The sequence below is a fragment of the Helianthus annuus genome, chromosome 3 (assembly GCF_002127325.2).
Source record: "Helianthus annuus cultivar XRQ/B chromosome 3, HanXRQr2.0-SUNRISE, whole genome shotgun sequence".
In the NCBI taxonomy this organism is placed as follows: domain Eukaryota; kingdom Viridiplantae; phylum Streptophyta; class Magnoliopsida; order Asterales; family Asteraceae; genus Helianthus; species Helianthus annuus.
In genome coordinates, this window is record NC_035435.2 from 45,169,637 (window position 1) to 45,184,352 (window position 14,716).

The following is a 14,716-nucleotide window of genomic DNA, read 5'->3' on the forward strand; positions in this document are numbered from 1 at the left end:
CAACCTACCAATACTAGAGCTCGGCTCATCATGTTTTTGTGAAGCTTGAGCTCGGCTTAGTTCAGGTCTACTATTTTGAGCTCAAGCTTGGCTCACATGTAAAACCCAAAGCTCAAGTTTGGCTTGAGGTAATCTGAGAACAATCTCAAACGAGCCGAAAGCTTGGCTTGAGCTCGCTTCGATATGGCATAAATAAACCAAAGTTCAGCTTGCCAATGTTAATAGTCTAGTTATAATAATAACTAGGGTGTTACACCCGTGCTTCGCGGCGGGGTGACCCAATTTTTTATCCGATACAAAAGTATGTCGACACATGTCTTACATCAAGTGGGAAACTCGAGTAGAAAAGTATTTACAAAGTAAAAAGGTTGTCAGTGTGAATGCCAATCAACTTAGGTTTATAGCGACACATAAATATAAATAAAGACGTAAAAGTTGATTAAAAAGTATTTAGAAAGTTAGGAGGTTGTAAGAGTCAATGTTGAAAATTAAAGGTTATAAGTAAAAAAACAACCAACCACAAAAAAAAGAAAAAAACTTATGCAAGGGTTAAAAGCGTAAAGTTTAAACGTTGACGAAAATTGTAAACTACAAAAGAACTTGGTATTTAAGAAACAACAAACAAAGCATAAGGGCCGAAAACATACATTACAAGAGATGGGAAAAAATACGTAAAAAAACAAAACAAAAAAAAATTAGTTCAAGTGGTAAAAACGTAAAATTAAAAAGTTGATGAAAACCGTAAATTGCAAAAGAAGTTGGTATTTAAGAAACAACACACAAAGGATAAGGGCCGAAAACGTAAATTAAAAAAAAAAAGAAAAAAAAAAGAAACTCAAATGTTGGTAGGAAAAGACAAAAAAGGGAAAAAATTATAAAAAGGCCCCCACCGACATAGCCTTTTTATAGTTATACTAATATTGTATATATAAAAGTAATTTAAAATTATGTTTAGACTCGCGAGCCAAAACAATATTTGTAGAGTCGTATTTATATGACAAGCTCGAGTTCGTCAAGGTTCGGTTCGTTCAAGCCTTTTACCAATCTGATCCCGAGTACTCTCTAGCCGTTGAACATCGTTCATTACTTATTAATTAATTTATATTAATTATAATAATTAATTTATAGACAGTTTCGTTATTTCTCATAATTTTATAGATCGTATTATCATTATCTAAATATATATTTAATAATTAATATATTAATTAAAATTATATAAAAAGTGGGCTCGTTTAGGCTCACGAGCCAGCTCGAGCTCAACAAGCGAAACTCGGGCTCGTTTCGAGTTTTTTTTAGCCAAGCTCGAGTAGCTCGGCTCATCTGCACCGGAGGTAATCAAGTTCTAATGTGCAAGAATGATAGTAGAAGTCCACAAACAAAGTTCCGGGTCCAAACTGGTGTCGATTGGGTCAAGATGGTTAACACCAGTTTTTGTCTAGATTGGTTCAGTTTGAACACAGTTTTTGAAAAGGGAAAAGACAGGTTCAGTTTAAAATTGGGTTTTAACCGCTTCGGTTCGTGTTTAGCCAACTTCAAACCAGTTTCAAAATACAGGTTTACAAACCAATTAATTTATGCTTTGCAGTAATGAACATATCCTGCATGCTACATTTATCTAGACATTATAAACGCTATGAAGATGTTATCTTGAGTGAGATAGGTGGTGTCACATTTGATGCTTGCATGCACAATGACACCGGTACCATGACAATTAAGATGCACAACCGTGAGTCGCATGCATGGAGTACTTGCGCGCCAATGTTTAGCGATGATAAAGCTAGCTACAACTTCATTTAGTCGGATGTAACGAGTTTTTACCTTAACGTTCACGCAAATGAGTTTTTACCTTAACGTTCATGCTCCAAAAACTATCATGTTACACGAAGATTAAAAAAATGTCGCAATAACATAATACCGTACCATGATGTTAAGGCCTAAGGGTACCGAATAAAATCAATAAAGAATAAATTCCATTTGAAAGACCCTATTGCCGTTCTACAAAAAAGACCATATTAAGTATTTGATGTCACCATGGATTCTACAAAATGACCATAATGAGTATGCAAGTTCTTAAATTATATTTCATTGTCAGCGGTTAATTCAACAGAAAGTAAATATACGCTTATCTGATGTCACCATGCGTTTGGCCGGGCCGGTACCAACAACTCTCTCCAACTGAACAAATGTACAGAAAAAAAAAAGATTTATAAGTACAGGTTTATTGGTTGATTCGGGTTGTGTCATTTCTCTCACAGGTCAAAAGCATCCACATCAAAATAGTTGACTTAAAAAGAAACAAATCAAACGAGTCAAAGATCGTAGTATAATATTTTAATACATAAAACCTCTTAAAATATTGTATAAAAACAAAAAGTTGAAATGAAATTTGCAAATTTTGGACAAAAAGTGTTTCCGGTAATGGTTACCCGGAGACCCACCCATGTTGCCATATATATATATATATAAAGGTCTACAAAAGAATAATGGTTACCCGGAGACGATCAGAGCGAGAGAAGAGTACTGTGCAGTTCATGCTATGTGATCCGTCAAGCATGTTAACGATCTGAATTCACACAAGATTTTTTTTGTAAATTAGTTGACGAAGAAAGTAATTTATAGTAAAATAATGAATATTCGGGTTAGAAGAGCATGCCTCAGGATAGAACTCTTTCCTCTCGGGAATCGAATAAATTATCAAATTCTGAATTCCGCGAATCTGTTTTATCAGTTAAACATTGAGTAAAGTAAATAAAACTAGTGATTGTTATAAAACGGGTTGAAATCAGTTATAAGAAGAAAAGATTAAACTAAAATAAAAAATAGGTCAAAGAGGTTGAAATCAGTACAGTACCCGCTTTGGTGCCACTTTGTTTTACTTATTTTTTGAGCACTTGGTTACCAAATAGGTAAAATCGATACGAATACCAATAAAGTATAGGTAGCAAGTAGGTAATCGGTACGAGTACGGTACGGATACCAAATAGGAAAAATCAATATGAGTACCATAAAACGAAATAAAACATAGTATAACAAAAAAAAACCTTAAAAGTTCTATATAAAATTCGGTACCAGTACCATTTTTTGCCCGTACCCATACCGATACCGAAGGTACCGAAACAATAAAACCAGGTACTGATACATGTACCGAATACCTAAAATCGGTATGGGTACAGTTACCACCGGGACGGGTACGAGTATTTGGGAAAAAAAAAAAGCTCATCCCAACCCAACACACCCATTTTGCATACTATAAACAGACAGTCCATATGACTTACCTTGTATCTGTAGTAGAAGTGGGCTCTCTCAGTGTACAACATGATCTTCTTTTTACCTTGAAAGAACCAAGCGCGTGCACGAGATATATCAGGTCTTTCTGTGTCCCTAAAGAGTAGAAAATATCATAAAAAGATCTTCAAAAACAATTTTCAAATGAGTTAATTAAAACTTCATATTAAGATAGAAAAGAAAAAAGAAATCTCACTCATCACACACACAGAAGGATGCATCTTGTGACTTCAAAAACTTCCGGACCCCAACAAGCTCCAAGACAGAATTAATTAATATCATAATCCCGCCCTGCATTATATATATCATTAATAATTGCCATTTTAGTCCCTGTGGTTTGGCCAGAATTGCCACTTTAGTCCAAATAGTTTTTTTCTCATTTGTGTCCCTAAGGTTTGCGAGTTTTTGTCATTTTCGTCCAACCCACCAACTCCGGTAACTCAACGGTATTTTGGTCATATTAGATATATGTGAGAACATAGAGAATTCCGACTTCCCGTGTGAGTTTTGCCCCCATTTTTTGAACATGTAGATAAAAATGTTACGAAAACAGCTTTAAAAAATAAAAAATCAAAGCGACGTTTTCAGCCCTTTACGCTGTTGACATCAGCATGAATCAACATTTACACCAACTATAACGATTTTTTGCGGGTGATGTCAATCAACAAAACTATTTTTTCTTTGGAAACGTAGATTTTTTAGGATTTTTGGTAAAAAAAAATTTTGAAAGGCTGAGTTCTCTAAGTTTTCACAACTCGTAGGAGTTTTCATTTTACCCTAAACCTATATATATATATATATATATATATATATAAGGGATGGTTCAAATGAAAACCACTATTATTGTGAAAACTCGAAAACTAACTAAAAAAAGCCTAAAAAACACACAAATTTTTTTTTTCAATTTTTTTAATAAAAATCGCTGGTTTTTATATATAAAAAAAAAATTTTCACAAAAAAAAAAAAAAATTTGTGTAGTGCACATGTGTAATAATACACATGTGTAGTACACATACACATGTGTAGTATTACACATGTGCACTACACAAAAAAAATTTTTTTTTTTTTTAAATTTTTTTTATATATAAAAAAACCTGCGAAATTTGGTTTGCAAAAAAAAAAAAAAAAAATTGTATGTTTTTTTGGCTTTTTTTAATTAGTTTTCGAGTTTTCACAATAACTAGTGGTTTTCATTTGAACCTTCCCCTATATATATATATATATGGATAGGAGTTGGCCAGAAAGTCCAAATTTCCTAAAAAGTGTAAAAAGTCATAAAACACCATAATATTAACCATAAAACACACCAAAAACCCACAAATAATATGATGAAGATTACTAAAACATCATGTATGTGGGTTTTGTGTTGTGTTTTAGATGTTAAGGCTCTGATTGTGGAATGACAAATATTATTGTGTTTTATGTTGTTTAGCATTGTGTGTTTTATATTCATAGTTCTACGATGGTGTGTTTGAAGTTTTTATGGACTATTAGAGTTTGAATATGGTGTTTTAGTAATATTCATTCTATTATTTGTGAGTTTTAGGTGTGTTTTATGTCTGAAATTATTGTGTTTTATGACTTTTTAGACTTTTTAGGAAAAACACACTTTCCGTAGGATCCCCACCCTATATATATATATATGTGTGTGTGTACATATATAATTATTATTATGAAACCCACTGACCCGTTCATACGAATATGGGTCAAAATTGCCATAATTACGTTTAATTGATTTGTCATGAGAATTATAATACCTGGACAGAATCTTTTATTTTTGGGAAGACCTATAACAACAAACATGATTAAAAAAATGTCAAACGGGCTATATTACCGTAGCCACTAGTCCATGCGCTGGACCCACGGGCCTAATATAGATGCATTATTAAATAAGAAAACTAGAAAGGCAAATGAACACTGATACCTTTTTCTTGAAGTACTCAAGGCGGGCATCAGGAGCACTTAATTCGGTATCATCGATACGCTCGTAAATCTGAACGTTAAAAGTCAAAACAAACAAATAATAGTAAGAACGTGTTACGTGTCCTTACCTAGATTTACGTATATTTTTTAAAATACAAACCTGTGTCACTTGAAGCAAGACCTTCGGAAGAACACCTTCGTGTTCACGCAACAAATTCACCTAATTTAAACTTAAAACTTTTACAAATTTTCCAACACTTGTGTACAAGAAATAAACATAAATAAAATACCCTCACCTTTCCTTCATAGTTGAGACAGTAATTGTTGAACAGATTGTTAATATCTGATAAAAAAAATATATTAAATAAATAAAACCGCATATATGAAGTCCAAAATGTTTTGGAATAATAATAATAATAAACTTTAATATAATTAACAACAAGCAGAACAAAAAAAACAGGATCTTACCTGGATGTACATGAGATGCTAAAACAATTGACTGCCGATAAAACCGAGCTTGTCCATCAAGATACCTATGCATTGCAACGGTTAAGAAAAGATATTTCTCATAAAGAAGAGGATAAAACGCAGGATAGAGGTATACCATGGTCGTATACGCATTATATCGGTTCCATGTTGCTTTGATGGTATATGATTCAACTGCTCAATAACAGGAGGCACATGATCCCAATTCTGCACAAGTGATCTGAATATTTAAGTACAAAAATAACAACTTATACAGAATTATTTCTTTTCGGACAGTTTACCTGCATTAATATAACATCTGCATGGTCGATAATCAGCACCTATTCACAACAGTTCCATAGATTAGCAGCTTTGCAGGTAATAAGCAGAAAACAAGATATATATATTGTACAGGATTAGGATCGTGTGAGAAGCACTAGGCTAATTGAGAAACGCGAGAAGCATTCTGGACTACACATTTTTCCTAAGCATTAAAAAACAAAAAATTGGGAAAAACCGGAGCGTTTTCTGTCAGTTTTTTTTTGGATATATACACATGTGTATATTGTTTTTAGTTTTTAGGTTTTAGCATAGGGTTTAGCCTTAGGTTTAGAATTAGGGGTTAGGATTTAGGGGTTAGAGTTTCTGGTTAGGGTTCGTCGAGCCGGTTCCAACGCCGCTGGAATAAGCTCAATTGGAGTTCGTTTGACCTGGTTTCCTAAACTTCCTAGGTTAAGGATATATATAATATACACTTATGTATAATTCTACAAAGGCTTCTAATTGTAAGAAGTGTAAGAAGGATTTATAGAGTGGCAAGTGTCCAATGACCTAAAACTAAACCCACTACATCACCACCAAAAACCTAAACATCCACCCCCACCACCACCCAAAAACCTAACCCCCCCCCCACACCCAAAAACCTAAACCCCCACCCCCTCGGCAAAAAAAAAAAAATTTTTAGGGTGGGTGATATGTGTGTGGGGGGGGGGGTTAGGTTTTTGGTGGTGGTGGATGTTTTTAGGTTTTTTTTTAGTGGGGTTTTTTTGTGTAGTGGGTTTTTTTTAGGTTATTGGACACTTGTCACTCTATAAATCCTTCTTACACTTCTTACAATTAGGATCCTTTGTATTTGATCCTAATCCTATACATGTGTATAATTCAAAATTGACAATGTATGGTCCCGAATGCTTCTCACATTTCTCAATTAGCAAGTGTTTCTCTTAGGATCCCTACCCTGTAAGTATATGTGTGTATGTGTATATATATATAGAGAGAGAGAGAGCGTATGTATTACCTCAATAGAAGACAAATAATCCACATCTTTTTCCTTTTCTACTACAGCAGTCTCAATTTTCTAGAAAAAAAAAATCAAATATACGCATTTGACAAATAATAGTGATAAAATCTGATGAAACCATCAAACCAATATAACTAAGATAAAGCAAACGCAGTTTTTAATAATTTAAAACGGAAATATACATAATAACTTTCATATACCCACATCGATCAACCCAAGAGGAGATGCAACAATCATGTCCGAGGTATAAAAATCACTGTACAGTTTTACGGTCTTCCTGCAAAATACACAAGATAATCAAAGATTAAAGCACCAAAAAACAAGGACATGCGAACTAATAAAACGCTATAAGAACATAATATTATTTCCCTAACATGTTAGACGCATATAGTGTCATGTATAAGTCATCAATTCAGAAGATTGATTTCTACTAGGGGTGCAAACAAGCCGAGCGGCTCGCAAGCGGCTCGGGGAAAAGCTTGAAACGAGCCGAGCTGTATCGAGCCGAAGCTTGAGCCTGAAATAAAGCTTGTTTATTTATCGAGGCCGAGCTTGTGCCTGGCATGTGAAGCTCATTAGGCTCGTCGAGCCTTATCAAGCCTTAGTGTAATATTAGTTTTTATTAATATTTAATAACATTTACCCCTTATTTAAATTTTCTAGTAAACGAGGCGAGCCGAGCTTATTTAAACTTGTTTACGATCGGAGCTGAACCTAAAAATAAGCAGGTTTAGTAAACGAGCCCAAGCCCGAGCTTCACTTATCAAGCTCGCGAGCCTAAACGAGTCTATTATTTATATTATTTTTATTTAATATATTAATTAATAAGATAATAAACAAGCCGAGCTCGAGCCTAATTAACTACCGACGAGCCGAGCTCGAGCTTTAAAAACAAAGCTCAAACCGAGCCGAGCTCGAGCTCTCACAAGTTAATCAAGCTTGAGCCTGGTTGAGCAATGGCTAGGCTCGGCTTGTTTGCACCCCTAATTTCTGCTTTAACATACAACAAATTTATCAAGCATGCATAAACCTTATGTGAATGAATAACTTAATTTGAGAGTATGAATATTTACTTGGTAAACTTGATGCCGATCATGAAACGATCATTATTATTCGCTCCAAGAAGTGCCTGGTAGTCTAATGGCTTTGACTTTTTCCATGATTTGGTTCTAACATCTTCGTCCTCTTGGTCGTCAGACTGTCCACTCCCATATTCATCGGAGAATCGGTCAACGTGGTCAACATTAACCTGATTAAAAAAAATCATATTCGGATTATTTCTTCTAAATTTGTCAAAAAAAATCTTTAGTATAATTTATACTTACCTTATGCCCTTCAGGGGTCAGCTGGATCAGCCTATTAATTACTCGGAATGCAATGCTTCTGTATGGCAATATGATCAAAACCTGAAAATAATGATGGCCAAAAATAGATATGGTAATGAACTGCAAAGATTATACCAATTATTTAAGTTTTCTATGCGATATAACTAGGTCTGCAAATGAACCGAACGTTCAGCGAGCTGTTCAGCAGAATCTTCGTTTGTGTCCATTCGTTTAATAAATGAAGGAGCACGAACAGGAAAATTTCATTCTTTTAGTTAAATGAACGAACGAACATGAACAGAGGCCGTGTTCGTTCGTGAATGTTTGGTAACGTGTTCGTTTATGTTCGTATGTGTTCGCTAGTTCATTAGGGTTTTTAGTTTTTATATTTTATTTAGATACTTCAAAATTCAGAAATAATAACATATTTAATAAGTTTTAATGCATTATATATTCTATTCATGAACGCTTGTTTGTGTTCGTTTGTTTTCACTTGTGCTCATGAACATTCGTTTGGGTTCATTTACGTTACCTAGAATTAACAAACATGAACACGTTCATTTCCTAAACAAACGAACACGAGCAGAAAATCCGGTTCGCTAAGTGTTCATGGACAGTTCGTGAACATATATATTTCCTTAACACACGAACACGAATAAGGTCTCGTTCGTGTTCGTTCGGTTTGTTTGCAACCCTAAATATAACTGGTATAATTTTACCTTGGGACGAGTAAATCCTTGGTCAACAAACTTCTCACTGTTCAAAACTTCCTCACCCTTAGACTCTTTTTGCTTTGCCATCGTTTTGTCGTTCTTTGTTACAAGGTCTCTTGTTTTAAATATGTGATTTAGCTGCATTAATAAAAACCTTTGTCACCCTTCCAGTTAAAAAAAAAAAAAAAAAAACTGATATTTAGGAGCTTATGGTAGTTTGATAAATGTACACACCGAATGTAACAAGTAGGCATCCATGATATTTGAATCTTCTTCTCTTCCTTTAAGATAAAACGGCTTTTTATTGTGGTGTAATATATCCCGATAACTGTTGCCTATTTAAATAAGCAAATACATCGTCAATAAAACAGTATATTAACCAAAAACAAAATAGAGTAAAGTACACAAATGGTCCCTGTGGTTTACCAAAATTTCAGATTTGGTCCCTCTTTTCAAAAGTACACGGATGGTCCCTATGGTTTGCACTTTGTAACGCAATTAATCCCCAGCCAACAAATCTAAAGACTTTAGCAGGTCCAAGTTAGGGAGTAAGTGCGTTACAAAGTGCAAAGCACAGGTACCATCCAGGTGACTTTTGGCAAAGTTGAGGACGAAATGCGTTACAAATTGCAAACCAGCAGGACCATCCTTGTACTTTTGAAAATTAGGGACCAAATCCAAAATATTGGTAAACCACAGGGACCATTTGTGTTCTTTACTCAACAAAATACAAACGCCTTCTATCATTCACTTACAAAGAGAGAAGAACGATCTCTGTCGTGATGAATGAAGATCCTGCCCTCCAGATGCTGTGTAACTATTCAACCAGTGGTCGTATAACTTCATATTTAGACCATACGGAGACTTTGAGTAGGAATCCTGCGAATCATTGTTTAAAAAAATAAACTCTAGCTATTAATTCATTAAAAGTGAAAACGCTGCATAACGCCTAACGGCCAAAAATACCTCTAAATTCAGTTCTCTAGTTGCTGCCCACTTGCAGTTAGCTGCCTCTAGCCTGTGTTTATATTTCATTTTTTTTGTTGGAAGATTTTCAATCTCTTCTTTTGATAATTCGTAGTCCAGGTGAGCGGAGAATGAACTGCATGAAGATCGTAAAAAAACATAACTTTAATTTTCACCAACTACTCTTGCGAAAGTGTTAATGCAAAAAAATGTATTATCTGAGTCCAATGTTGTTAATAGCGAGCGTAGCACTCGCTACAGCGTTTAGCGGGGCGCTGCGATTGCAGGTCGCAATCTGATTTTGGCGCCTCCATGGCATGGAAATAGCGAGATTCTAGGTTTTTTGTTTTAATATATATAGCGATAATATACGCCTACAGAATAGCAGAAATTTCGCTTTTTAAAAATAATACATATGAAAACAGCGTATTTTGATAAAATACACATAAAATATTTCCAAAATTATCTTCTAGTGTATCGCTAAATATAAAATAGAGCCCGCTATTTCATCGCTATCGCTACGTAGTAGCGTATAGGTAGCTTGTCGCTATCGTCCACTATTCGCTATTAACAACTATGTCTGAGTCGTCTATTAAATTCTTCTTTTCTGATTTAACAAATAAGAAACACTAAACTATCAAAATACCTTGAGCCTTCTGATTTATTTCCTGCAACTTCTTCTTCTCCATCATCATCATCATCATCATCCCCATCCCCATCCTCATCCTCATCCCCATCCTCATCCCCATCCCCATCCTCATACTCAATCTCATCCTCTCCTTGTACATCATTTGTGTCCAAAGCGTCACTTTCAATATCGTTTTCAGACTCTAATTATCAAAACGAAACGCAATTAACAAAGAGAATTGGATAACTTGAAATTACAAAAGGTGAATGGTTTATTCGAATTGGATGCTTCTTACCATCTTCGTCTTCTTCTGAACCACTTAAAGATTCAACATCATTTTCAATGTCTTCATCCGTGTCACTTTTCCCTTCTTCGTCGCGCTGTCTGCACATAGCACACGCAACTAACAAAAGTTAAATTTATAACCCAATTCATTACATTGTAGGTACTACGAACGGCCGGAAATCGAAAACAAGTGTGCACAAAAAATAAATAATTTTTTTGGTAAAAAGATTACCTCCTCTTGTAAGCATTAGCAATTGATTCACTAGCTGACCCAAGTGTCTTTAACAAATTATCATACATTGTTGGTTCTTTGTAAACATGCACCTCTTCTTGTTCATCTTCTGAAGCCGCATTCGAGAGTTCGTCAATTGAAGCGCCTGCACCGCATAAGCAATCGATTTCAACTCAATTAGGTATGGCAAACAAACACGAACCCGACAAGCAAATCCGAAACCCGAAACGTTCAAGAGGGTATTCGGGTATGGGATTAGTTTTTAAACTTTCGCGGTATGGGACTTATGGTATAGAGTGACACCCAGCCTAATTACTCGAAACATACAAACCAGTTTGCCCAAAACATAGATATCCGTTTACCCAAACCATACAAGTAAACATTTTATTTTCACTTATTCAAGAATCTCAACAGATAATCTTTAAAAAACTAACATACCCGATGGGTACTGAGCCAAGTATAGGACACGGTTTTACAATAAGGTATGGGACTGGAATTACCAATACTTGTCCCCATAAGGTGTTTAGTGACAAATAGTGACTTATTCTGTAATTTTTTAAAACTTTAATTTTAAAAATATAAATAACAATGTCCATTTCATTAAGGGTTTGTTTTTGTTTCACAACTGAAAAAAGAAGCGTAATTAGATGAAATATCAAATATACATGTGAATATAGTGTATTTTGATAAAATGTACATGGTAAGATATTTCTTAAATTTTCTACAACTTCATTGCTAAGCATAAAACCGCCAAGCGCAATTTGGTCGCTATTACCGCTATTCGCTATCGACAACTAGGCCTGTCCCACTGTCATCTCTAAACTTAATAGGAAAAATTACAAGTTTTGTCCTTTATCTTTATACCACTTTTCAGACGGTGTCCTTTTTAACGAATGTTGACAGGCAGTGTCCTTTACTAGGTATTTTGTTGCAAGTTTAGTCCTTTACACCCAACCCAGTTAAAAAACCCTGTTAATTGTTGACAGGCGGTGTCCTTTACTAGGTATTTTGTTGCAAGTTTAGTCCTTTACCTAGGTATTTTGTTGCAAGTTTAGCCCTTTACACCCAACAATTAACAGGGTTTTTTAACTAGGTTGGATGTAAAGGACTAAACTTGCAACAAAATAACTAGTAAAGGACACCGCCTGTCAACATTCGTTAAAAAGGACACCGCCTGAAAAATGGTATAAAGATAAAGGGCAAAACTTGTAATTTTTCCAACTTAATATTAACTCATACATACAACAATCAACTTAATTGTCACATATTAAATTACACTTACAATTGCCCTCAAACAATTTAAACCTAAAAATTGACAAATTAATATCTGAAAAGTAGCTAATATTGACTTGCCTGAATCAGTCGAAGACGAAGGATGATCCGGAGCAGGCTCTTGTTCAGCGTGACGATTTCTTCTGGCGCGTTTATTCATATTCTTCTTGGAAACTTCGTTTGTGGTCGAACGGCTGAATGCTACAACATGAATTCAAATTAAATTAAAGTAGATGATAACTGGAAATAGAGAGAGATTTGATTTGAGTGTACCTCGTTTATTGGCGTACTTAGGTTTAGCCATAGCTGAAAAATTGAAGGAGAATGGAGAAAAATAAGTGGCGGATCCAGGATTTTTTTCTTATGGGTTCACTTTTTTTCGATTGTCAGATTTTCACAACCAAACGTTAATATATTCAGATCGGTTCGGGTCGACAACATGGGAATTTTGTAACTAAATTCCGAAGAGCAAAGTAGAATAGAAATTTAATGAGGAACAAGTCTTATAAGACATAGCTTTGCTTTGGTCTCTAACAGATCATCAAATGGTAATATAAAAAACTTAAGCACCTTTGAGCACAGCCAATTTGAAGTCATGCACTAATGCTACCATACAAACTTTTAGAAAAGTTGAGCTAATTCCCAGACTAACTTTAACTTCAATCAAATGACAACATGATTTGAACATTCAAAAGGCCCTTCATCTAACTTTTTACTTTCTCTTGCCATTTGAGAAAAGCTACATGAACTTTTTTCTATATTAGTCTCTAAATAGCAGAAATTAACTACAGTTTTTTTCAAGATTGTTCAAACACACATCAAATGGTTTCATTATCATGGAGGGTCAACAAAAAATAATGTATCTTTCTTTTCGATAATTATTCCATGAGCCCTAAAATTCAAGTTTTAAACTCACAAATTCATATTCACATTCACATACAAAACAGCGAATGAAAGAAATAGAAAGTTTACCTCAAAAGGGCATAGTTTAAAGCATATTATAAGACAACAAACTGAAAATTAACATGATTAACCTCAACAATTTATAACAAACCTGGAAGATTGAGAGAGATTAGGAGTGGTGGAACCGACACCTGGGATTGGAAAGGTGACCGGAGGTGGTGGTAAGACGACGAGTGGCAGCTATTCGCTGGAGGTTGAGGCGTCAAAGGGCTGAAGAGGGCGGAGGCTATTTGTTGAGGAGCTCCGGCCAGAGGTTACAGGGGGACGACGGAGGCTGTGCTTGTGCAATTTTATTTTAAACCCTATCAAATTTTAAACCCTATCAAAATATTTTATTATACATTTAATAGACCTGTGTAATAAGTAAACCAGCCCAATTAAAACAAAATTTATATGCTAGCTATTTTATTGTTTTAGACTAGTCACTTACCCGCGCGATGCGGCGGGAGTGACGATTTACAATAGGATACTCGTTTACCGTTAGTTTATCACCTATAGGTTTGGCGGGAGTGACGATTTACAATAGGATACTCGTTTACCGTTAGTTTATCACCTATAGGTTTGGCGGGAGTGACGATTTACAATAGGATACTCGTTTACCGTTAGTTTATCACCTATAGGTTTGTTGTTCTTCGATTTCAATATGGCGCGATAAATTGTAGCAAGTGAATTTAGAGAGAAAAATGGCTCAAGATTTTAGGGTTTCATTGTTTAGAGATGTAATCCGGGTCAAGTAGGATCTATTAGTACCTTATGTAATTTAAATTGTAATCCGGGTCAAGATTTTAGGTTCCTTTGTCCAACTATTTATACTTGTATTAAACATAACTACAAAAACAACATTAAAATGTTAAGTGTTGAAAAGGTAACGCTGTCTGATTACTTACTGCACGTTGGCAGATATTTACCAATACATATGCTCTAAAGGTCAAGTCAAGATTTGAAACCTGCCAACCGATGGGTCAATATTGTGTTTTATAACAGATGAAGTGATGGCATATCTAGTAAAGTTAACCACATAACCCAACCAACCATTTTCTTGCTACAACTAACTGATTCCGAAGATCCATTTTTAGAGTTCGAAAGCCTATTTTGACCCGTTAGTTGACCCAAACAATGAACTTGAGTGGCAATGCACACAAAGAATAACTTTACCTTTTGCTGTGCATGACACTTCGTACAAGTGTATACAAGATAATCAATAATGAATACATAATCAATAATATATAATCAGAACATGCATACATACATACATCTGTTTTTTTTTTAAAGTAGTTCACTACAGCATGATTGCTTTTTATTATAAACTTGAATGGCTATCATTTCAAATCCAGAAAACTGATTTGGGCTCGATTCAAG

General features: G+C 34.8%; 1 protein-coding gene across 2 annotated transcripts; it reads right to left on the minus strand.

Annotated features, from left to right (window-relative positions):
* Positions 1-1,887: 1,887 nt before the first annotated feature.
* LOC110929069 (U3 small nucleolar RNA-associated protein 25) lies at positions 1,888-13,666 on the minus strand. 2 transcript variants are annotated; one of them, XM_022172170.2, is made up of 26 exons: positions 13,489-13,666; positions 12,668-12,700; positions 12,476-12,595; positions 11,123-11,267; positions 10,901-10,989; positions 10,624-10,807; positions 9,978-10,113; positions 9,767-9,890; positions 9,246-9,346; positions 9,018-9,149; positions 8,299-8,379; positions 8,047-8,222; positions 7,178-7,250; positions 6,971-7,030; positions 5,976-6,014; positions 5,813-5,901; positions 5,677-5,741; positions 5,505-5,551; positions 5,369-5,428; positions 5,210-5,278; positions 5,043-5,072; positions 3,482-3,576; positions 3,276-3,381; positions 2,654-2,716; positions 2,492-2,563; positions 1,888-2,175 (listed from the first exon to the last, which is right to left on the minus strand). In XM_022172170.2, exons 2-26 carry the CDS (start codon positions 12,696-12,698, stop codon positions 2,101-2,103), a joined length of 2,262 nt encoding a protein of 753 aa, XP_022027862.1. In that variant the 5' UTR covers positions 12,699-12,700; positions 13,489-13,666; the 3' UTR covers positions 1,888-2,100. The 2 variants fall into 2 exon arrangements, with proteins under 2 accessions (XP_022027862.1, XP_022027861.1); XM_022172169.2 differs by having other exon boundaries at positions 13,449-13,665.
* Between the last annotated feature and the right edge of the window lie 1,050 nt (positions 13,667-14,716).

Coding starts and splice junctions, on each gene's coding strand:
- LOC110929069 (XM_022172170.2), bottom strand. CDS start 12,698: ATGGCTAAACCTAAGTACGCCAATAAACGAG. Junction 5,552..5,676: donor AGCATCTCATGTACATCCAG/GTAAGATCCTGT, acceptor TTTTTTTATCAG/ATATTAACAATCTGTTCAAC. Junction 2,176..2,491: donor CTCGCTCTGATCGTCTCCGG/GTAACCATTATT, acceptor ACATTTGTTCAG/TTGGAGAGAGTTGTTGGTAC.